Source organism: Odocoileus virginianus, chromosome 31 (assembly GCF_023699985.2).
Source record: "Odocoileus virginianus isolate 20LAN1187 ecotype Illinois chromosome 31, Ovbor_1.2, whole genome shotgun sequence".
NCBI lineage: Eukaryota > Metazoa > Chordata > Mammalia > Artiodactyla > Cervidae > Odocoileus > Odocoileus virginianus.
The window spans coordinates 28,247,805-28,273,844 of NC_069704.1; the positions used below are offsets into that span (position 1 = coordinate 28,247,805).

At 39.0% G+C, this 26,040-nt stretch overlaps 1 protein-coding gene across 5 annotated transcripts in view; it reads right to left on the reverse strand.

The window, feature by feature from the left end:
* Positions 1–781: 781 nt before the first annotated feature.
* ERCC6L2 (ERCC excision repair 6 like 2) overlaps positions 782–26,040 on the reverse strand; it is a 173,517-nt gene continuing 148,258 nt past the window's right edge. For 3 of the 5 annotated variants that reach the window (XM_070459501.1, XM_070459502.1, XM_070459500.1), the window contains exons 18-19: positions 14,327–14,508; positions 5,678–6,788 (exon numbers count right to left, since the gene is read on the reverse strand). In XM_070459501.1, coding sequence (XP_070315602.1) covers positions 5,816–6,788; positions 14,327–14,508 — 1,155 coding nt within the window. In that variant the 3' untranslated portion in view covers positions 5,678–5,815. Of the gene's footprint in view, positions 1,861–4,560; positions 4,790–5,677; positions 6,789–14,326; positions 14,509–26,040 lie in introns of those variants that run through there. The other 2 variants (XM_070459504.1, XM_070459503.1) reach the window with 2 other exon arrangements.

The following is a 26,040-nucleotide window of genomic DNA, read 5'->3' on the forward strand; positions in this document are numbered from 1 at the left end:
AGGGGACACTTGAAGCTTCCCCAGACCTGCCTGCCCTCCCCCAAAAACATTTCCCCAACATGGGCTGTGCCCTGTAGGGTCTCTTAGGACTACAGAAGTTGTTATGCCTTTCAGGGCAATGTGGCAGCCCTGGGACATTTCAGGCAGTAAATGGCACCTCTGCAAAGTCCCCACTAACTGGTCAGTTTTGCCTTTTCCTGCCTGGAAAGTCATACCTCTGGGTATGACTTGCCTGGTGATATGACCTCTGGAGTCTCCCAAGTATGACAATCAGAGCTCATTCACTGGTGGCATTTCCCAGTATATGAACAGGAGGATGAGGTATCTACTAACCAGGGAAACTGGGGAGTTAAGAAGTCTGAGATGCAGGTTGGATGAAGTATCTGGGGAGACTGGGGAAAACTGATTGAGGAGGGGAAGATATTAGGTTGCTGGGCAGGGCACTGGGGGCTCCACTGATATTGGTGAACAGGATGCTTGGTGGGGCAGATAGGAACTGAGCTGGGAAAACCCTGGGGCTTTGCTAGGCAGTGCTAAAGGGAGACCATTTAGGGCACTGGCTCTGGGTCTGGAAGGCGGTGAGTGCGGGCTGGTATGGTGAGACAGCTGAGTGTGGGAGGCAGTGAGGGCACTGGCAGGTGAGCAACGCGGGTGGACTCTGATCATGTAAGATCAGAAGTTCCCATGACTACATGTTGACATTTATGTTTTGAAAAATTAAGATTTTTTCTGTTGTTTTTATCAATACTTTCATTAATAGTTTTAGGAAAGAGGAAAATATATACAGATTAGCTTAATGAGGCCTCTTTTCAAGTCCATCTTTCAGTCCAGAGGCATGTCTCACTTTACAAAAACTAAAGAAAAATCCAAAGTTTAAAAGATACCAGTTCAGTTCAGTTGCTCAGTCGTGCCCGACTCTGTGACCCCATGAACTGCAGCACAACAGGCCTCCCTGTCCATCACCAACTCCCAGAGCCTACTCAAACTCATGTCCATTGAGTCGGTGATGCCATCTAACCATCTTATCCTCTGTCGTCCCCTTCTGCTCTTGCCTTCAGTCTTTCCCAACATCAGGGTCTTTTCAAATGAGCCAGCTCTTCGAATGAGGTGGCCAAAGTATTGGAGTTTCAGCTTCAACATCATCCTTCCAATGAACACTCAGGACTGATCTCCTTTAGGATAGACTGGTTGGATCTCCTTGCAGTCCAAGGGACTCTCAAGAGTCTTCTCCAACACCACAGTTCAAAAGCATCAGTTCTTTGGTGCTCAGCTTTCTTTATAGTCCAACTCTCACATCCATACAGGATTACTAGAAAAACCATAGCCATGACTAGACAGACTTTTGCTGACAAAGTAATGTCTCTGCTTTTTAATATGCTGTCTAGGTTGGTCATAACTTTCCTTCCAAGGAGTAAAGTCAAGTTGCTCAGTTGTGTCCGACTCTTTGCGACCCCATGGACTGTAGCCTACCAGGTTCCTCTGTCCATGGGATTTTCCAGGCAAGAGTACTGGAGTGGGTTGCCATTTCCTTCTCCACGAGTAAGCGTCTTTTAATTTCATGGCTGCAGTCACCATCTGCAGTGATTTTGGAGCCCAGAAAAATAAAGTCGGCCACTGTTTCCCCATCTATTTGCCATGAAGTGATGGGACCGGATGCCATGATCTTAGTTTCCTGAGTGTTGAGCTTTAAGCTAACTTTTACGCTCTCCTCTTTCACTTTCATCAAGAGGCACTTTAGTTCTTCTTCACTTTCTGCCATAAGGGTGGTGTCATCTATGTATCTGAGGTTATTGATATTTCTCCCAGCAATCTTGATTCCGGCCTGTGCTTCATCCAGTCCAGGGTTTCTCATGATGTACTCTGCATATAAGTTAAATAAGCAGGGTGACAATATACAGTCTTGACATACTCCTTTTCCTATTTGGAACCAGTCTGTTGTTCCATGTCCAGTTCTAACTGTTGCTTCCTGACCTGCATACAGATTTCTCAATAAGCAGGTCAGGTGGTCTGGTATTCCCATCTCTTTCAGGATTTTCCAGCTTATTGTGATCCACACAGTCAAAGGCTTTGGCATAGTCAATAAAGCAGAAATAGATGTTTAAAGATATTAAAGATATAGATGTTAAAAGATATAGGGGAGGACAAAAATTTGTATTTGACAAGAGAGCTCACTGGAGTTTCCTTAGAGATGTACAGGATATTCCAAGATGCACCCTTTCTTTCCCCCTTGCTATTTATATATTTAATATAAACAATGTAAATTGAGTTTCAGTTATTTCTTTCAATGAGAGGAGGTGGGCCAAAGACATCTATAGAGACAGGCATTCTTGATTTTTTTAACTATGAGAGAAAACAGTACAAAACCAAGAATGTCCATTGGGCATTATCTATGTCAGTGATATGAGGCCACCATGCTCATATAATTAAGACTGGTCTTAAATCTGGAAACTCAGGGGATAAATATTCTGACAAAAATTGTTAACCTACATGAAAAGAAATACTTTTGATAAAGTTTCATCAGAGAAACAGTTGTGTGTGTGGATATTTTTATGGGAACATAACAATCACTTTGGAGCCTAAAAAAATAGAATGGCTTCAGCTTGAGCTCAGTTTTATGTCCACTGGTTTCATGTGGGTTGGGGGCTTACTGGAGAGGTTGAGTCCTGTCCAGCAACAATGTCTCAGATGAAACATTAACGTATCAGAATTACTATGAAACTTTCAAAATGGCTGCCTAGAATCTTCTAGGAAGGGACCTGGGCACTTGCGTGTGGAAAAGCTTCTGCAGGTGGTTCTGACTTGCCACTTGAGGGCTGGGAACCACACAGCCTCAGACTTCTGCGCTTCCAAAGGGAGGGCCAGTCTGAGTCTTTCTCTCTAGGGGCAGAGAGTAAACACTTTTTTCATACTTAACACTCTGCAAGATCCTGTAAGGCAAGATTCTATGGTTGATCTTTAACAGAGAAAAAGTGCAGTGTCCTTTTTACCTGCCACAAACACCATGTGGAGCCAGCACTGGGAGAGGGCTGGGGCAAGGGCAGTGTATGGGGCTGTCACCCAGGGCAAATGCAGTGTCCCCAGGGCTAAGACTGGTTCCTGAGCTTACGAGCCTTTCCTTTAAGGCCTTCCAGAAAGTTTTGGGTAAAGCATGTTTTGCAAAAGAAGGTGGGAATAGAACTGGGAAAGATCACATCAATGATGATTAAATGAGAATTAGGTGAGGAGCCTAAAAAGTGCTTTGCACTCTGGGTTCTTTGATGGTGGATGCATCTTATAGTATCTCAGGTTCACTGACATCTTCAGTAGATCCCCAATCCACTGTTAACTGGATTTATGACATAGTGACTGTGGAATCAGTTGCCTCACATGTGAAAAACGACCTTTGAGGGAGGCACTGAATATCATTCTTTCAGATTTTGAAGATCAGTAAATGTCAAAACTTTTGGAAACTGACATATGGTTAGCAACTTTTACATCAAGTAAAGATGATGAAATAGGTGAAAAACTATATCATTTTGTAAGATTATTTTGTATCATAAAGGAAGAATAACTTCAGAATCTTAAAACTGCATAATCAACTTTAAAACAACTATATACTGTCCTTGGCTTTCTCATACTCTATGGATTGATGAAAAGTTTATCACCAACTCATCTCTGCAAACTAAGCTTCTGTCACCTTGAACACATAGGGGCAGCTGCACTGCTTGTAGATGATGTTAATTTACCCAACTAAGTGGTTTCAGGGCTTGAAGGGAACTCTGAGGAATTCAAATGCAAAGATTTCACAGTATCTTGCCTCAGTTTCCAATAATGACAACTGTGTGTTGAGTGCTAGCAGCCAGAAACTGTCATTGCTTTGAAGAGAAGTAAAAAAATACAGATTGTGGCAAATAGAACCATGGAAACTTGAAGTTGGAAGGTTTTTTAACAATGATGTTATTCCTTTTCAAACTAATACTCCACGGAGCTACAGTAGTGCTCCTTGAATCAATGGACCTCCATTTTAATTGTTATAATTGAGCCTCCACTTAAAGTGGACTTCAACTGCTTAAAAAAATGCTTGACCCACCACTGATTTAGTCCATCTCCAATTTGAAGAGGAAACGGAGGCTGAAAGAAACCCTGGCATTTGCCTGTGGCCACCTACTTAGCTGGCAGAACGAGGCAGCACACCACCAGTGCAGCAGGAAGGAAGGACTGTGCCTGTCCCCATATTCATCAATGGCTGAACCACATGTTCTCACTGCTCCATGGCAAGGAGATTCAACCCTTACAGTCACCCTTCTGGAATGTTCTGACTGGCTCCTTTCCACACCTAACCCCATACTCTGCTTGGCATACCGTTCCTGCATGATAATTATGACAAAACATTTCACTGACAACTGTTGGAAACTACTTTCTTAACTCCAGGTCTGTATTTTTACTCCCATTTTGACCGTCATTGATAAAAATCTCTTTTAATAGCATTTCACTATATTTGAAGAGTACAGAGCTAATATTTGTATGAACATCATCTTATGTTTCTAAGGTCAAGTCTATGTAAGAAAATTAAAAAGTACCTGATTTTACAAAAAATATACTTTTATTAAAATGACTGGACTCTACTGTCTGATATGTAAGCTGAGTTGAAGAGGTAGCTACTTTCTTTCTGAGGTCCTGGTAGAGCTGATCCCACAACAGTCTAACACGATTTATATATTAAGTCTGCCACAGACTACACAGCACATTCATTTTGCAGCAAGCTCTTGGTGGTGAAATGTAGCATCTAGGAAGTCTGGATACCATTCCGCTGCAAGTAGCAAAAGAGAAAAAAAGGAAAAAAACCCAACTAACATGACTCTTTATAGACATGGTTTCCTTTGTTTTATCAGTAGCAGTGCCTCACCTGTACATCTGGTGTTCATAGCACAGTACACAGGGGCTGAGTGAATGTTTCCAAACAAGTGAATTCAACAACAAGCACATTTCATTGGTTATAAAGCATGTTAAATTCAACAAAATATAAAAGTTTTAAATAAAATCAAATGTTTACTTATTTATTCATACCTAAGAGAAATACAAAAGTACTATACAAAGTTTTATATACTTGTATAAAAAGTTGAGGCACTGGTGTTCTGTGGCTAATAATTATATTACTTTAGCATCATACATCATATAATGATAGTAAACAACATTAACTCTTTGCTTTTGAGCAGTTATGAGCTTACTATTTTAATATACATCATGTATTTAGTATTCATTATTACTTTTGTATAAATAAGTTCATAATGGTAGCACATGATACTGAGGGAAAAGGAAAACAGTTAATAATCTTCCAAATGCTAGTAAGAAAGAAACTCATTAATGTACACTTGATTTGGGGGATAAGCATAATTTGGTTCTATGACTTAATGGAATCGAGAGTGAAACAAAGTGTTTTTAAACTAGAAGATACTCATGTTCATCAATTTCAAGCCCTTCATCTTCCATATGAGGAAATGGCTGCACACTAGCCTAAATGACTTATCTAAGGTCACATAGTTATACAATGAGAGACGCCCCAGGTCTCCTAGTCACAAATCTAGGATCTTTTCCATTTCATAATAGAGGTTTATACTATAATACTATCATATATTTTTTTTAAAGATCAAATCAGCTATCAAGGAAAACTAATACATGGTAACATTTGAGACTTAAAAAAAATCCAGAGCAAGAGTTTATTAAAAATATATATTGACAACTTTGTAACATAATTAGTGTGGAATACAGAGTTGTAAACATTGATGGCAGAAATTCACTGGTTGTAGTAATTCATCTATATGTTTATAAGAGCTCATCACTCTTGTGTATGAGCTGTGCTTTCATCTGTATCACTTGAGTCAAATTTTTTCCACAAAAATTTCTCGTTTGATTTCCAAAGAGAAGCTTCAAGATCCTCCTTCCTTTTGGAAGAAGAAGCAAAAGGCACTTTTTCACAGAGAGTCTCTATTACTGCCAAGTCGGTGAGTTTACTAAGACTGTCGTCATTTTGGTCATTCAAGATGTCCCAGAAATCTTTTGGTTTCTGTTTCGCTTTTTCGATGGACCCAGAAAGAATCTTCTTCGGCAGTTGTGTGGGTCTATTCTCATGACTTTTAAAGAGGTCATCAAGAATAGAGGTGTCACCAAGTAAGCCTACCACAGAAGTGTTTTCTAACACTGGATTTTCTATTGTTTTGTTTTCCACTTTGAAGGTGGGTCCATTTCTTGAAATACTCAAACCGGTGAGATCCTGTTGGTCTGTCCTGGCATTTTCCAACTTTCCCACCTTATCTGCTCCAGACTTACTGTTCAGGGAACAGGATGCAGCAGTGTCTTTGGCTGCTTGGCTGCTGTCCCCACTGTCAGTCTCCTGGGTACAGTTTATAGGTAATTTCTTAGGTTCCACATCACTGGAAAGCACCTTTTCTTTACAGGAACTGTTATTTTGAAACTTAACTGACTTTTTTTTACATATGTTGGGGCTGAAAATTGGAGAAATTTTTTTGGTAGAATTTTTAAATGACACAGTTTCAGAATCTGATAGCTGTTCTTTCATAAGAGATTCTCTTTTTTCAGACTTATTCTTGACTCTCTCTCCTTTCTCATAGGCAGACTTAGTGCATTCTGAGGAAGAATCCACAAAAAATTCTCTTACCTCTGGATACTGAGAAGTATAAAAGTCTCTTAGCATTTTCTGTCGTTCTTCTGATGTGGCATTAGTTACATGTTTAGCAAATTCCTTTACAGAAGACAACTTAAAATAAGAAGCCATTTCTTCAAATTGTTTTCTGAAGATTTAATGAACAAATCCAATGGTTATTTTCACTATATTTTACTTTTAAAGAACTTGTCATCAATGTTATGCTATGTAGCAACAAAGCTATGTAAATATATTCATTAGCATATATCACAATGAACATACATTTTGCACTTAAGAGAATGTGAACTCTTCCCTTACACTACTGAAAAAAAGTATTTTAGTTCATGAAAAGTTCATTTACCAACTTTTTAAGTTATTCTGACTTTTATTATCAGGTATTTCCTGGGAATTGTATGATCTCAGCATGCTGCTCTTCCAGTCAGATAATTTATGATTTACAGCAGAATTATAATTTATATAATCTGTGTTTGAAAATCTATACTGCATACAAGATACGTAAAATAAAATTGTCAAAGAGGGTATCAATAAATAGAAAAGAGAAAATGCCCCCAAATTAATAATGTTTAAGAATTTTTCTCTTCTATGTCCTTTATTCTCTTTCTTCAACAAATATAATATAGAAATTTCACACGCCTTTTTGATAAGCATAAAGGGAAGTTCTAGGAGACCAGGGTTCGATCCCTGGGTAGGGAAGATCCTCTGGAGAAAGGAATGGCAATCCACTCCAGTATTCTTGCCTGGAGAATCCCATAGACAGAGAAGCCTGGCGGGCCACAGTCCACAGGGTCACAAAGAGTTGGACATGACTGAGCGACTAATAAACACACACACACACACACACACACACACACAGAGGGAAGTTCTAAACTGATAAGCCTAGATTCTCTCTCAGTTTTGATCCGATGGATCTGACCTTCAGTATAGGTAACTAAACTAATGTCAGATGGTATTTGAAGAAATGAGTTTCAGAGTTAGCATCAGATATTAATAAAAGCCACTGAAGAACTGCGCCTTCTGAAACCCTATTAAGATGGAGGTGGAAAGCCTGTTTAGGAACCTGGGCACTAGACTCTGCTCCTTTCCCTAGGTGAGGGTTCTATAGACTGAACCGTGCCACCCACCCCAAATCCATATGTGGAAGCCCTAAATCCCAATGTGACTATATTTGGAGACGGGGGCCGTTAGGAGGTAATTAAGGTTAAAAGAGGTCATAAGAAGTCACCAGAAGACTTCTCTGGTGGTCCACTGGTGAAGAATCTGCTGCCAATGCAGGAGTCACAGGTTCAGCCCCTGGTCTGGGAAGATTCCACACGCTGTGGAGCAACTACACCTGTGTGCCGTAACTACTGAGGCTGTGCTCTAGAACCTGTGCTCCGCGACAAGAGAAGCCTCCGCAGTGAGAAGCCTGTGCACCGCAACTAGAGGAAGCCTGCACGCAGCAACAAAGACTTGGTACAGCCAAAAATTAATAAATAAATGAAATTTTAGAAAAAAAAAGTCACCAGTGAGCTCTCTCTCTGCCACAGGAGGACACAGTGAGAAGGTGGCTGTCTGTAAGCCAGGAGTCCAATCAGCTGGCTCCCTGATCCTGGGACTTCCCAGGCTTCAGTACTGTGAGAACATATTTCTATCTTTTAAGCAGCAGCCTGTGGTATTCAGCCCAGGCAGACTAAGAGGGTTTTCCTTTGCTGATGTTGAGTTTAGGCCATGAGTCAGGAAAGCTCACTGTTCATAAATGTTTTTATAAACAAAAGCTACAGATGCTGCTGCTGCAGCAAATGATTACAAGTCCCCAAATTGAAGACTTACATCTATTTTTATCTATTTTCTTAAAACTTTGATTTATTGACTGAAAAAATATTTATAGAGCTCTCTTATCTGCAAGGCACTGTAAGAGAAACTATACAACAGTCAACAAATCCCAGTTCCCTGTCTTCAAGGAGTTTATAGTCTGGTTGGCAGAGACAGATACATGAAGATCAAACCAGAAGGGAGGGATAAATCCTATGATGGAGGTAAGTATGGTGCCCTGTCGGCACCCACAAAAGGGTGTCTAAGCCAGTGACTGGCAGTGGGGTGGACAGCAGGGAAGGCTTCACTCCTGTCACCTCAAGCCAGTCAGGTAAAGATGAGCCAAGACGCCTCCTGAAGAGAGAGGAACATGCACAGGCCCAGTTCCAAGATGTGGCGGATAGAGGGGCAGGAGGAACTGCCAGGGAAGAGGATGGAAATCACGAGGGGTCTGTATGCCAATTTAAGAAGTTTGAATTTCATTCTGTACAAAACAGAGAATCCTGAGGGCAAAAAAAAAGTGATTTTTTAAATGCACATAAACAGGAGCTTTACTTATTAAAGCCACTCTTACTTTTGCCACTGAGACCAGGTTGTATAAAGTCTGTGTTTCCTTTGATTTTAGTGGCAATCCATACCATATACTCAGAACTTTCTTCTGTAGTTTCAGATGAGCACCCTGAGCACCCTAGAGCACACTAGAGCACCCTGGCCTCTAGTCCTCACCACACTGGTCCTGTTACTTGTTTCCAAATCTAGGTACTAGCTATGCCTGATCAACAGTCACTCTCATTGCCAAGAGAATATTTAAAACAACACAAAAACAAGTTTCCAAATTTCTGTCCTGTTGTAAAGCATCAAGTATGTTCTCAAGAGGTTCCAGTTTTAACTTCACAGGAAGGAATGACGTATCATTATTTTGTTTATTAATCATTTCTGAATCCATTTTCATGGCCTTTCTAATAAGTATTTGTGCTGAGAAGATTAAGTTATTGGCAAAGCTACAGGCTGATGTCTTTTATTTATCTGAGACTTGGTGGTGTATCAGCAGTTGCCAAAGTACTTTCCGCTTTGCTGTGCTGACCTCACCTATGACCCTGTGCCTCTGTCAGCTCTGGGAGGAGAGGTGCTTCTGTCAGCTCTGGGAGGAGAGGTGCTTCTGACCTTATTCTGTCTGAGTGGTATACCAGGATACCAGCTGTGTGATTACCCTTTACAGGATGAGTTATGACTACAATTCATTTTATTTTCACCTTCTAAACTTGCTTTCATAATTCTTGGTCTTGAAAAGAGTTTTCTTTAAATATTTAATGACTGCAAGGTACAACCAGGGAATATAAGCTAGCCACTCTGTGAGGAAAATTTTGTAGACACTCATAAGCCACTTAGGGAAAGGGGTGTAGATGGGGGAAGAAATCAAAGTTGGGTATCTTTGTCTTTCAGCAAGTAGATGAAGAGTAGCTGTGGAAAAATTCAATTCCTCTCCCTTGTTCTTGAGGAACTGAAGGAGAAGGGGTGGAAACACAGCTAAATACCATGCTGTTTCTGCCTGAACTTTCTGAAGTGAAGGTAGGACTGAAACTTCATTCAGATGATCCGTGGGACTGCATCATTGTATAAATTCTTGATTCATGTAGAGTAGAATGGTTAACAGGAAAGAGGTGCCAGCAGTTCGGGCACTGTTCCCTAGCTCAGATGTTGGCATTCTAATATTAGACACCCTTCACCTTTTTATTAAGCATGAGACACTTATCCTGAGGCTAATATAGAGGGAAAAAAAAGAGGTAAAAAAATAATCATTGTTAATTCTTTCTTTCTTCCTTCCTTTCTTTAATTTTTTGGCCACGGTGCGAGACATACAGGATCTTAGTTCCCCCACCGGGGTTTGAACCCAGGCCCTCTGCAGTGCAAGTGTGGCGTCTTAACCACTAGACTACCAGGGCAGTCCCAATACTCTTATTTTTATATACAGTGCCAAAGGGGATAAGACGCTTTTGCTTCTCAAAGATTGGTAAAAATCTATATAGTGAGACTCCTAGCAAAATAATTGCCCATACAAAATTGCCCCAACTTTACTCCAAATCATTGCTGTAAATATGTCTGTGAGGAGCTGCAACGCTGTAGCAGTGTGGGATGTTCACCTTTCTGGGCAATGGGGGGCAGCTCAGGGGTGTGATCCAATCTGCCACACCAGGACCTGAGGAGCTAAGGGACCAGTTGCCTGGGAGTTGCCAAAACCCTGAGGGAAGCATCTGGAACAGACAGAGCGACCAGCACTTTCCTACTGTCTGTAGAAGCCATCAGGACCTTGCTTCCTCCCCTGTGTACCTCAGTCACCACGCCACAGGTCCCCGGACCACTGGCTTCTCATCCTCCTCCTGGCCTCTACATCCTGGATCTGATCCAGTCCCTCATCCTTCCAGACCGTTCCTTGGTGCCCCTGGAACCAGGCTATGACCTACCAGCTCTCCTGTGTCTTCTACCCAAGGAGTCCCTCTGTCTCCTCCTTATACTGCCTCCTCCTATGCAGGCTTCACAAGTCAAAATACTTACACCTCTCATCCTTAAGCCTCAGCGTTCAAGCTTCCCACTGCTGTTTCCAGATTATTTTTTCTTAAAAACTCCTCCCACTCTTTAAGGTTTATGCTATCTAGCTGAACCATTCTCACTCCCACCCCATCTTGTTAACTGACTTCCTAGTTGCTCCCTGCTGGAGACTGACACTCAAGATCCTGGATTAATGTTGCTTCCTTTCCCATCTTCTGCTATCATTCTTGATAACATCAGTATCCGTGTGGATGTCCCACCCAACTTCTGGCCCACCAGTTTCTTTACCTCACCTCCAAAGACTCAATTTCATGTCAGGTCCCTATCGCCAAGATCATCCCACTAAGGTCATTACCATTAACTGCACAACTTCCAAATTCCTGAATTCAGTCACATCATGCTCCAGTTCAACTACTCAATTATCCCCATGACAACTATGTTAGATTGTACCTTTCATCTCATCGAGTCCTCCAATTTGCTGACTCTTCTGCTTTCTCACTATCATCAACATCCCTTTGTTCAGTTTAGGTTCAACTTTATAATCACTTCTTTGCAAACATCCTTCAGCTTCCTTTCTTTTCTCACCTTCTCCTGGTAAAACTCAGCTGTTTCCCTATTCTGTGTCTGTCACTGAGCAACTGAAACTTGAATAAAGTCTGTACAACTACACAGATGGTTTTACTGTAATTACTCTCAAAGAGGGACTTAACATCACTCAGGAATTCTAGCCCCCCAAGCTTGCTTTACTACTTTATAAATTACTTCTTTCATAATTTCTTTCCCCCCAAATCTCTCTCCCTCAATACTGATGCTTTAATTCTCAAAAAAGGAAATACCCATTGTATCTGGGCCTTTCTTTACGCCTTTCTCTTGTTGTTCAGTTGCTCAGTCATATCCGACTCTTTGCAACCCCATGGACTGCAGCACGGCAGGCTTCCCTGTCCTTCACCATGTCCTGGAGCTTGCTCAAACTCGTGTCCATTGAGTTGGTGATGCCATCCAACCATCTCGTCCTCTGTCGTCTCCTTTTCCTCATGCCTTCAATCTTTCCCAGCATCAGGGTCTTATTTCCCAATGAGTCGACTCTTTGAATCAGGTGACCAAAGTATTGAAGCTTCAGCTTCAGCATCAGTCCTTCCAATGAATATTCAGGGTTGATTTCTTTCAGGATTGACTGGTTGGATCTCCTTGCAGTCCAAAGGACTCTCAAGAGTCTTCTCCAACACAACAGTTCAAAACCATTAATTCTTCAGCATCCACCCTTCATTATGGTTCAACCCTCACATCCATATGTGACTACTGGAAAAACCATAGCTTTGACTATACCGACTTTTGTCAGCAAAGTAATGCCTCTGCTTTTTAATATGCTGTTTAGGTTGTTCCTTTCTCTCAGTACCTCTCAAAGGCTAGACTTTCGCCTGTGGTCTGCATCCCATCTTCTTCTGCCTTCAGGACTTCACTCTTTCTGTTGTCACCTCCCTGGGATAATCTCTTTTTCCCCTATTAGTCTTTTTCCTTGATACACAAACAGGTTTTCGGGGGTTGGCAATCTTACAGAAAAACTTGAATGAACTTTTTGGCCAAGCCAATATTATCTTCTCAACTTAAAAACAAACTATCCTTGATCCCACAATGCCCTTGAGCTACTGCCAGTTTCCCCATCCAGATTTAAGGAGCAGTCCCAGGGGCTTGTCCTTTCACTGCCTGCCCACCTCACCTTGGCATCTGCCTACTTAAGAGTGCTCACGTGGAGGCGACTGAAGAGTCTTTCGGCTCCAGGGCCTTTCCCCCTTCTGCTTCTGCTTCTCAGCAGCAGTCAGTAAAGTCAGCGTTCCCTCCTTTCTGAAACTCTCCCTTCTCTTGGGTTTCAGGGTCTCGCACGGGGCCTCCTACCCAGCAGGAGGACATAGTCACCCTCCAGGCTCAGTCCTGGGGCGTCTCCTCTCCTCTCTGTGTTCTGTTTCTAGGCTGCTCACAGTCTATGGCTGTAAAGACCATTTGTAAGCGATTTCTAATCTCAACGCTGATAACTTCTAAATTTAGATCTCCAGTCCCCGAATCTCAGGGTGGCATTATCCACTGCCTATGTGACATTTCCCCACATCGTCAAATTTAATGTGAATGAAAGAGAACTCTTGATTTTGTTTTTACTCCAACCTTTTGTCTCTCCTAGTTTTCCCTATTCAGTGAATCCAATCTCTTGTTTAAGGCAGAAAATTGGGAGTAAACCTGTCTTGTCCCTTTCCCAACAACCGGTTCAACACCGAACTGAATTTATACAATTGGCTCTGTCTCCATGGCAACTACTCTACTCTAGCAAACCACCACCACCCAGTTCCCTATGGTTTCCCCTAGTCCGCTCTGCCCTCTTCCAGGCAGAAGCTGGAAAAACCTTTTAGAAACATATTAATACATCAAATCATGTCATGCTTCAACAATTTCTACTGCGGTTGGAACAAAATCCAAATTCTTTTCTACAGTCTACAAGGCTTTGCATGCTCCAGGCTCATTTAAGTCTCTCCCTTCATCTCATGCCATTCTCTCCTTGATTTATTATGCGCTAAGTACACTAGCCTTCTTTCAAAAGCCCCGCCCTCTTCAGAAAGTTCTCACTCCGCTCTTTGCCTGTTTATCCTTCAAGTCTTAACTCACATGTCACTTGTGTAGAGAGTCTTCCCTGACTACCCGCTAGAAAGGACGCGGTGCCCCTCCTGAACCCGCTATTCTCTATAATGGAAGCTGTCCATTTCTTTCCTACAGCACACTATTTCATAATTATTTATAAGCTTTAGCACTTTTGAAAATTTTATGGTTTGATGACAAACCTCATCTCATTGTACTGTAAGCTCTTTGTCTCTTTTTTGACACTGTATATTCAGCACTTAGCACAATGCCTGAGTGCATATCAGGTGCTCAATAAATATTCAACGACTAAATGAACAGAATGCACTTAAGTATTTCATTTACCTATATAAAATTTACCTATTTCATTTACCTGTACTTCATCTTTTATCAATTCAGGCATTAACCTTCTTAAAACACTAAAACATTTCAGATTTTTTTTTTGGCCATGCTGCAATGCTTGGGGAATCTTAGTTCCCCAATCAGTGATTGAACCCGGGCCACTACAGTGCAAGTGCAGAGTTCTAACCACTGGATTACGAGGGAATTTGGGGATTTGTTTTTTAAAGTGTACAAATTCAGATTTTTCTGAAATATTCAGATGCCAAGTGTAGTTAACATTCAAATAATTTGTGTATTTACCTAGGTAGTTATATTTCTTTTGAGAAATATTCACAAAGCCAGGTGTTATCACAGATGACATACCTGCGGATCCCCTTCGGTGTTTCTCCAATTATGAAGGTGGTCTGGTCTGTTCGGCAGACTTTTTTCTTCTTCTGGCTTACAGGGTGTGAAATGTAAAGAGGAAATGAAATGCCACCTTCACTTGGTGGTTGGCATTCCTTTGTACATGTTGATATATCGCCCTTCATTTTTTCCTTATGTGTCTGAAACAAGGAATGAGAGCAAAAACTGAAAAAATATTCATTTTTAGTCAAATAAGGAGTCTGTCTTACTTTTTCTCAATATTCTTTACAATCTCGTATATCATATTCATGGGCTTCCCTCGTAGCTCAGTCGGTAAAGAATCTGCCTGCAATGCAGGAGACCTGGGTTTGATTCCTGGGGCGGGAAGATCCCCTGGAGAAGGAAATGGCAACCCATTCCAGTATTATTGCTTGGAGAATCCCATGGACAGAGAAGCCTGGCAAGCTACAGCCCATGGGGTTGCAAGAGTCGGACACAACTTAGCAACTAAACCACCAAACCATATCATATCCTCCAAGTGACATCATTGCCAGATTGTTAGATCTTTAAAAAGATACTACATTTAGCAGTAATGTAATGCTTCTATTTTCATTAAGATATATGCTAAAGATATATCATTCTTAAAGATACACTAAAGGTAATGGTAATATGATGTTTCTATTGTCAAGACTGTGGGTATACTGATACACATGCTGGCATCTACTTTCCTAAAGATACAAACTAGTGATGTAAATAATGGTATAAAATGAGATATTAAAAATTTTTTAATTTAGTAATTTTTCTCAATATTACTAAGCAGACTTTCAGTTATTTAACTTTATATAAGTAGTCAAACTTTTAAAAATAACAATCTTTATATGATAATGAAATAAACTAGTTTCATAAATCCTACTTCAATCTCTACTGAGTTGCAAGAAGTAATTGTTAAGATGTTTATATTAGGGCATTGAAATTACAGAGAGAATAATATTTAATTTATAGACTAAGGGTTGCTTGCTTAACACAAATTGTTAAAAACAGTGAGTCAATAAAAAAATAATTTTAAACTGTATGATTCCAATTTCCTTGATAAAATGATATGGTGAATACATGGAAAGTCCCCGAGAAATGTGTGCATGCTCAGTTGTTCAGTCATGGACTCTTTTGTGACCCCATGGACTGTAGCCTGCCAGGCACCTCTGTCTGTGGAATTCTCCAGGCAAGAATACTGGAGTGGGTAGCCACACCCTTCTCCAGGGGATCTTCCAGACCCAGGGATTGAAGCTGGGTCTCTGGCCTCTCCTGTATTGGCAGGTAGATTCTTTACCACTGAGCCACCTGGGAAATATTGGATGCAATTTGACAACAATGATAAAATTATATTTGAGCTCAAAAATAAGACAGGAAAATCTCTAGACGCCCAAATTAAAGTAACAGCAGCAGCAGGTGGGAGCTGAAGCTCAGCAGCCGCCAAGGATGGGTCCTAAGTTCTGGACGGCAGGACTCCATGTGTGGAGGGAAAATGGAAAAGATTTAACTCTCTGAGTTAAACAATCAACAAACCAAAAACACAGTAGGAATTAAAAAGGATATCCAATTTTCAAATTAAAGCTAGGAAAGCCCAAACTGGGGCACAGGATAGAAACAGCCAACTTTTTCGGTCTTGATAGAAGCACTGGTGAAAACACAGAATGCCCAGCCTGTGCGATTTGTGGAACACACTTGCATTGTAAGGAAAATCTAAACTAAAAACCAACATAAAAAACTAGCCCAGAATCAAAGAAAACCATAGATCTCAATGAGGGGTAAATACATAGGAACACTTTTTAAGTTTAGAGAATGCTTGTGATTCTAATGGGGAGGGCAGGGAGAAGAGCTCAGGTGAAATTATAAAGAACATACAAAACCCACTGCCATGAAAGTGGGCAGATACAACAAATGTGAGAGTCTGTATCTGAGGAATTATAGATTACAAAGTAATGTGAAAGAGACTTTAAATCTTTAGCACGTCCAGAAAGATAAAGGAAGTACTAGGTATTATAAAATACCAGATCTGAGAAAGAACCAAATACAAACTCTAGAAGGGAAATATAGGTTTGGAAAAAAAGGATATAGAAAAAAATATGTGTTAAGAAGCAGGCTAAATAGCCTTACAATGATAGTTTATAGACTGGTAGAATAAATTACTCAGAATGCTGTGCAGAGATTAAAAAAGAAAAACAAGAAAGAAAAATTAAGAGACAGAAGACCTGTCAGAAGATAAACCAAATTTATAAAATATTAGAATGATAGAATAGAGAAAATAGAAGACATAATGCCCAAGATATAATGGCAGAGAGCTGGAGAAAGCATGAAACTTCACACTAAAGAAGGAGAATCTCTAGTGTGAAAAATGAAAATAAATCTGTACCTTGTTATATCACAGAAAAGAGACTATCTTATAAACAAACAGAGAAAAAAGATAAGCTATCCCACAAAGAAATAATAATCAAACTAAAGGCAGACTTCTCATTACCACTACTACTATCACCACCACTGCCACCAGAAGATAGTGAGGTTATCTTCAACATGCAGGGAGGGAAAAAACCTATCAACCTAGAATTCTATACCCAGTTAAACTACCATTTAATAAATTTGCAGGCATACAAATACGGCAAAACACAGATTAGTAATTCTCAGTAAGACAATTATTCTTTCTTTTATAGGTGTTCAATGGGATTGAAGTAGTACATATCATTGAATGTGGCTGGGGAGTGGCTTTCATTCCACATATATATACAAAGCACCTATTATGTTCCTGCCACTATGCAATGTAATTGAGAACCAAAATATTTATGTACAGAAAGAGGCTTGTACTCTTAAGGGACTTAAAAATGCTGAGTTACCCCTCCCTTTTTAAGATGTCACATTTAGTTTATTTCTTTTTACAATTAAATTATCTCTAATTTATATTCATTTCCTTGAAATAAACTGAACAAGAGAAATAACTGTATTTTTTTAAAAAAGCAAACCATTCCTAATCAAAAGAAACTGACTTCTTCAAAATCTACTGTGATTCAGATGTACATCACAAAATGCCAGGTTGTCAGTTTGAACCAGGGCTTTGCATCAGTCAATAATGCTGAAAGTACTTTCCTCAAAGACATCATTTCCTAAATCTTAAAACATTATTAATAAAGAGAGAAAAATGTTCATCACTAAAGATAAGTTTGAAAGAGATTTGATGCATTTACTTTCACAAGAAAATAAGATGAATTTTAAAAGTTCCTAATAAATAAGCTCATTATCTTTGATGATTCCCAAGAAATAACTGTCCATTATTATAAGGAGGAATGGTAATGTCTATGTGGGGATAAAGAGAGTAAGCCAAAAGAGAAGGAACTGGGCCAGCCAGGAACATGCCCTCCTCATATACCATAATTTCTGAAGCCATGGAGAAACCATGCCAGGCAATGGCAATCTTCAATTATTTACATGATTACTCTGGGTCTTTCTGACTCTGGAAGCATTATAAAGCTCATATTTCAAACCCCAGATACATTTTTTCTTAAATTAGTTTCACATATTCTTCAGGAAAATTCAACTTTTCCAATCATAGCTATCAGACATGTGAATTTTAAATTTTAAATTTAATGACAAATATTCTATACTTTAAAACCTGATTATTTTAGATAATAATGAAAAGAAAAAAGCATTTTTCTCTCACGTGGGCTCAATATTACATCTTTTATTTTAAAAAAATATCTAGGTTCAGATTTCCATTTTAAGTAGCTTAGTTTAACACTTACTGAAACAAGGCTGTGAAACAAAATTTTGTTTACTAATTTGTTTAATAAACACTTTGATGCCCTGGTTATAAAAGCTGGTGTCACTATTTTGTAGTAAAATAGTATCTTTTACAATAGATAATATGAGGAAAATAGTGACATAATGCAGTTGAAATTCCAGGGGCAGTTATAATTTATTATAAAGCAAAATACAAGGCCTGCAACCAAGATGAAAAGATTCCAAATTATGTGAAATTAGATGAAAACTCGTTTACTACCACTTATGTCAAAGCTGGGAAGTCATATGACACTGGGGCAACAGTATGAAGTAGCAACAGTAATGAAAGGTCAAGAAATGAAAATTTCAGTAAAATGAGCTGGATTAGGAATTAAAAGATAATATTATTGCTTCTTAACATTATGGTAGAGGGTAAGACTGCCAGCTAAGGAAAGCAAAATAAATCCACTCTTCTTTCCACCAGAGAACAGGATGGCCAACAGTTGGAACTCTATGCCTGTATTCGATAGGAAATTTTGAGATCATTTAACATGAAGAAAGGAGAAAGCCTAGTGTCCATAAAAACCTCTAATTGTTCCTTTTTCCTAAAAAGTTTCTTCAAAATTATCCAAGATTTGCTTTGAGGAATTATCTCTACACTCCATGATACTGATATAGATTTCCTTTCTCTTAAGATTTATGGTTATAATATTAAGGAGGAAATTATGAAGAAAAGAACTTTGCATAGTATTTGTATAATATAAATAATGTCTGCTAATAAGTATTTTACAAAGCTTGACACTGAGTTTATAACAGTAACTGCTATGTTCATGATTATTTTCATGAATTATTGGATATTGTTAGGTATTTCTACTATGGTACTTTTATGAAAATAATCAAATTTAAATTATGGAATATTTATTAAAAATAAAACTCAGTAAGTATAAAGAATATAGTAATTATTCCTAAATAATTTAAATATATAGTTTAAAAATCCATTTGATGATGAGATTAACTGAATGGAAATGTGGGGTTACTTGTGCTGTGCTGTGCTAAGTCACTTCAGTCATGTACAACTCTTGGGAATCCTGTGGACTGTAGTCTACCAGGCTCCTCTGTTCATGGGATTCTCCAGGCAAGAATACTGGAGTGGGTTGCCATGCCCTCCTCCAGGGGATCTTCCCAACCAGGGATCGAACCCAGGTCTCTCTCATTGCAGGCAGATTCTTTACCAGCTGCACTACCAGGGAAGCTCCATGGGTTACTTAAGAAAGCTGAATCTATCAGAGAATATTGAAATAATAATTCCAATTTATGAGCAGTAATATATCTTCCTCCTTTGGCTGTTTCCTATGTGGAGCAGCCAATTGAAAGTTGAAAAAGTAGAGGAAAAATTCTCTCCCTTCAGAATTAAACAGGTCTAAAAAGGTAAAAGGTGGGCCATGGCTAATTGTGTTAAATCCTAATCTGATTTATATAATTAAAAAAACTTAAATGTTATTGTCAGAAAAAGAAATATTTGTTATTAAAAACAAAATTCAGAATACAAAAATTATTTAATTCAACCAAAAACACTATATATATATATTATTTCTACAAGTGGTAATTATTTTAATATATTTTGGCCAAAATAATCTCCTTACCTATCCACAATTAAGTGTTTACTGTGGAAATAGCTCACTTCAAAGACTTCATAAATATCTACTTTTTAAATAATGGGAGCATAGTTCATTTACAATATTATATTAGTTTTAGGTATAAAACATAGTAATTCATTATTTTTTATAGATTATACTCCATTTAAAATTACTATAAAACACAGTAACATGCTATGCTGCACAATATATCATGAATATCTGCTTTGACTTAATTTTGATAAAATTATAAAATCATTATCCATTTTTCTAAAGTCTCTATAAAATACATTTGAAAATATATCATAAAAATTATTATTGAAACACGTATAAAGTATACATTCTGTAAAATAAAAGCTATAATTTTAAGTGTAAAAGGTATACATTATAACAAATAAGAGGGTACTTTTACAGGGAAGCATTTCTTCTTTTAGAGTAGTCAAAATGAATTTACACTAGACCTAGTCAACTATATACAATCCTGTACAACTTATTTATTTCTTATTGTAAAGTTTTAGATTTATATTGATTCTAGGAGGAAAGTTTCTTATCTTTAGATTAATAGTATGAGACATTCAAAAGACTTTTGATAGTAAGTATCTTTTTTCTTTTAATCCCAAAGTGTACTGTCTGTATTACAAGGCATTAGACCTAAGCCAACAGCATTATTTTAATTGAATCAGTAGTTATTTTCTGAAAGGCATAACTGAAAAAAGAAGATAAGATATACATAGATTTTCAATTGAATGAGTAAGAAAAATAAAAAACAAAAAAGTTTGCAAATAATCTTTGTTGCCAGTGTACTGGGAAAAGGAAAAAAGGGAATATTCCCCCTACCTCACAACCATATGACTACAATTAGCATTTTTCTATTTACTCTGTTACACATGAAATTTATCTTTACATAATAGAAAACCCTCCAGGTGGCTTCCCAGGTGGCTCAGTGGTAAAGAATCTGCCTGCAATGCAGGAGACACAGGTTGGATCTCTGGGTTAGGAAGATCCCCTGGAGACGGAATTGGCAACCCACTCCAGTATTCTTGCCTGGGAAATCCCATGAACAGAGGAGCCTGGCAGGCTACAGTCCATGGGGGTAGCAAAAGAGTTGGACACAACTTGGAGACTAGACAACAATAACAACAACAAATAGAAAACTTCACTGGAATAGTGCAGAGAATGTGGTCTTTTAGATATATTTTTTTAGAAATTTTAAAAATAAATTTTAAAAATAAATTAAAATTTTTTTAATCTATTAATTAAGTTTTGTCTGTGCTGGGTCTTCATTGCTGCTTAAACTTTTCTCTAGCTGCAATGCGAGAGCTTCTCACTGCGGTGGCTTCTCTTGTTGCAGAGAAAAGGCTCGAGGCACGTGGGCTTCAGTAGTTGCAGCACATGGGCGCAATAGTTGCAGATCCTAGGCTCTAGAGCACAGTCTCAGCAGTTGTGGTGTGCAAAAGCTTAGTTACTCCGAGGCATGTGGGATCTTCTCGGATCAGGGATCATACCTATGTCTCCTGCACTGGCAGGTGGGTTTTTACCACTGACCCACCAGGAAAGCCTCAGTGCAGAGAATGTTTAAGGGAAAAAACCCCTCTTTCTCTGAAGTAAAAAACAATTTTGGAGGCAAATTACTAAAGAACTATAGAGGGCATCTAGGTAGGAATAGCAAGGAAAAGGGAAAAGTTGATAGGAATCAGTTTTCCCATACACTCCCAGCCGTGGGCAACAAATGGGGGCAGGAAACATTACAATCCAGGAGACTGAGTTTCAAAAACAACCACGAACGGCCTCTAGTTTCCATTTTTGCAGGAGAAATACTATTGTAATCTGTGCCATCTTTCTAAATCTCTTTGAGGCTAATTACTGGAGACACATTCATAGCTGGTGCAGATAATGCCGATTCCTATTCTGCTCATTTGTACCCCTCACAAGTAGAGGAAGCTCTGAAGGGGATAATGTACGATGAAAAACAGCCTGATAGGATGGGTAGCCTGTCTGTGGGAGATTACCAGGAGGTAGTGAAATTTTTATTAACCAATTTTGGAATGGATCTGTCTGCTGAGCTGGTTTTTCTCACCTTAGAAAACATATTACAGGGCATACACCAGAGCAAAGAGCAATGTATATTTAACAGCCACATTCACCATTTTTTCCATAATCAGATGATTAGCCTTGACTTTTTGCTGTTGTAGTTTAGTTGCTAAGTCGTGCCTGACTCTTTTATGACCCCATGGACTGCAGCCCACCAAGCTCCTCTGTCCATGGGATTTCCCAAGCAAGAACACTAGAGTGGGTTGCCATTTCCTTCTCCAGGGTATCTTCCCAACCCAGGGATCCAATCTGCATCTCCTGCTTAGCAGGTGGGTTCTTTACCACTGAGCCACCAGGGAAGTCCTTAGCCTTATAGTCACTGAGAAAATGGAAATCAGGGAGGACATTTTCAAAGGAAATGGAAGGTCCCAATGGCTCTGACCCAGTGAGAAGCATGAGTGTGGATCCTAAGAATCACCAGAGGTTCTGCCCCTTCCAGGAAGCTTCACTTGTTCCTGAGATCACAAGGCAGTCTATGGTCACTGTCAGAACAGGGCATGCTGTGTAGCCAAAGTCCCTCACACTGGTCTGATCACACTAACTTTGCCATAAAGACTTTATTTAAAAAAAGTGCTCTTTCACTTTTTTTCTTCATTAAACCTTAAATAGTTAAGTCTGAGAGGCAGCAATGCTTTTGTTTACACATCTGTTCAAACAAAAGATTAAAAAAGAAATCTCTCTTTGGGTAAAGGCCAAACCCTGTAAACACGTAAAAAAAGTCATAAACTTGCTTATCTTTGCAAAGCAGGGAATCAGGAGTTCTATAAAAACATATAGCACATGTAAATAACATATAGCACATTCAAATGGCATCTGAGGGTCCAAAATGACAAAGAACTTCAAGGATCTTTGCACAAGTGTGAAAAAGTCCTTATCCTTCAAGTGATCATTCAAAGTTTCTGCCTGGAGGTAGAAAATATTACTGTAAATGCAGTTTTCCAATACTCAACAAAAACCTAAGGCAACTGTGAGACACCCCTGAATTGCCTTCACTCAGACTCTGGAGAAAAGCCAGCTGGTTAGAGGACCCACCACAAATATACAATGAAGTATAATTTTCTGCATATGTTTAAAAATGTCATTCAAATCTGAAAAAACAAACTTAGATTCAAACCCAAACCTTCCCTCCCTCCCCTTTTTTTAGGTGGTAAAGGGAGATTAAAGTTTGTAATTATGGGTCTGTTTTCCTCCTGGAAGGAGTAACAGTTACAATTCAGTTTTTTATATACACACACACACACACACACACACACACACACACACACACAGAGAGAGATATGTATGTATTTTTTTTTTTTGGTAGTACTTTGCTTTCTGAGTGAGCCACAAAAGGACAGGCTGCCCTGAGCCTAGCTTCCTTTTTCTGTGCACAACATCCATTTCTCACTGTCCAAGAAACTCATCTATCTGAAAGAACAAAGCGATGGCCTCAGGAATACAGATGACTACTGTGGGGCACACAGTACAAACAGAAATGCAGAAGCCCTATCTCCCTGGGACTCAGGACCCTCAAGGGACTGACACAGCAGTCAAGATGCAGGAAAGAGCCAGGTGAGATGGTGGCAATCACCTTCCAAAAAGCCTGTGGACCAGCAACGAGGAGTGTCTGCTAATACAATCTCAGACCTTCGTGGAAGGATGGTCAGGCAGTAGATTCCCCTCAATACCTCCTACAAACAAAGGCTAGAACAAGATCTAGGGCCTTTTGGGGTAGCTGTCTGAGCAAGGACTCGGCACTACAAGTCCTGGTGTCTAGGCCTTCCTTGGTCATTTATTGTGTAAATTTGGGGCAAGTCTTTTTTCTTTTTTTTAATCTTTTTGAGCCTCATTATCCTAAGGAATAATGATGGATTTGGAGGTCAGGATCTAAGGGGATAAAAATTTGGATCCGGGACCCCCATCAGTCTCTTCCATATTTAAAGCTCACAATTCTACTAGTCTTTTTAGGATCTTGAGTAAGTTGCAATGAATAAGGTCCTTAGTATCTTATAATCCTGACTCAATTTTAAATCTTTACATATAACATTTATGTTAATATAAAAATGTCTGTAAAGATTACTTGAAGGTTCTACACTAAATAATACTTGTTAGTGAAAAGATCACAGAAGGGTGGTGCTGATGGAAAATTTTTAGTCTTTCTTGTCAGGCACCCGCCCCTGCTTGCCTTTCCAGTGGCTGGCACTTCCCACAGGGAGCTTAGGCTCTCACTTCCTTTCTCTAGGCCTCGAGCTAGAGTAAGCGTAGGCTTCTATGTAGGCTGATTCAGTTACAAGGCCAAGGATGGCTCTCCAGTGTCTAGGAAAGAACATTTCAAGCACCGTGCCACAAATGACACTGGGACATTGTTACTAGTTGTGAAGTTGGATGCAGATTATTGTTTATAATCAAGTACTGAAAACTGTGAATAATTCTCCTTTTTAGTGAATTAGAGTAGGTTTCCTATAACCACATCATTTTCACTCTCTTCTATTCTGATATGCTTTCATGAGGCACGTAGCAGAGGAAGTAAAGTGTTCACACAGAGAAAGACCAAGTGAAAGCATGTTCCACTAGAACTGAATTTAATAATCAAGTGGCCCTGTCCACATGGTCTAAGATGGCAATTCTGAACCTTTTTGGTTTTAGGCTGCTTTATAGTTTAAAAATTAATGAGGAACCCAAAGAGATTTTGTTTATGTGGGTTATAGCTATTGAAAGTATAAAACAATTAATTCATTAAAAATAAAAATAAGCCAATTACATGTTAACTTAAATCACTCTTTTTACCAACAAAAAAGTTTATATTTTCCAAGGTCAACAAACAAAAAACTAACCAGAAGAGTGATTACATCTTACATTTTTACAAATGTCTTTAGTAGCTGGCTTAATAAAAGACAGCTGAGTTCTCATATCTTCTTCTGCATTCAGTCCTGCTGCAATACTGTCTTAGTTGGAGTATATGAAGAAAATCAGCTTCATATAGATATGTAATTGAAAAAGGGAAGAATATTTACATAGCCTTTTCAGATAACTATAGATATTCCTTTTTGATACTTTATCAAAATTCAGTTAAGGTTAGTTTCATGTAATACTTGAAACCACATCAGAATTTTTTACATTACTAAAATTAAAATTCATTGGTATATTTTGCACTTTGGCTGAATTTTTTCCCCAAGCATGATTTTGTAATATAATTCACTGTTCATCTGGAAAACAGTAAGTCAGTTATGCGTATCTTCAAAATGTTGACACATTCAAATTATACAACATCAAAAAATCATATTTGTTGTTAAATATTTAAATATTGGGAATGGGTCATGGTCATGTGCTCAGGAAAGGTTGATTGCCCTCTCAGTTCTTAGCAGATGAACTGAGATTAGTCAAGCCAATTACATCCTGCCAGAAAGATTTTCCTCCAAAACAAAAGGAGAGACACATGAAGAGAAGCACAGCTTCCTGTCCTTGCATACTTTTGTATGAGGAAACAGGTTCTTGAGATGTAGCAGTCATCTTGTAACATGAGGAGAAAGGCCTCATGGAACTAAAAATTAACTCGCTAAAGACAGTGAAGAAGAAAATCAGACAGGCTGATATCTTATGATGTCACTGGACTGTAGCATTACACCTGGAAATATTTCTCTCCAGACTTGCTGTCATGTGAATTAGTTAATAGCTTATTGCATAGGTTATTTTCAGATGTTTATTCTATTCTATGCTACTGAATGCATCCTGTGAAGTGAAGTGAAAGTCACTCAGTCGTGTCTGACTCTTTGCAATCCCATGGACTATACAGTCCATGGAATTCTCCAGGCCAGAATACTGGAGTGGGTAGCCTTTCCCTTCTGCAGATATATATAAAGTGTCACATAATACAATAAGTGCTATAGCATACATACATGCATATACACACACAAGTAAAGATGAATTTGAGGAAAACATTTATATCGCTTTGGAGATGATAGAGAAGAAATGTCACCAATGATACAAGGAGTTGGAGTTCAACAGGCAGGCACAGGTAAAATGGAATTTTAAACAAAAGAAACACAAGAGCAAAGACATAGAAGGGTAAAAATCCATGGTGTGCTTGAAGACTGATTCATAAACTGAAGGATGACTAGGAAGAACCTGTTCAGCTTGCTATCCTCAGGGTCTAGTACAGTGCCTGGCACAAAGTTACTGTCAGTAATTCTGAATGAGTGTCTCAGAATGAGACTGGAAAAGCAGGCTAGCACCAAATTGAGACACGCCTTACATGCCATACAA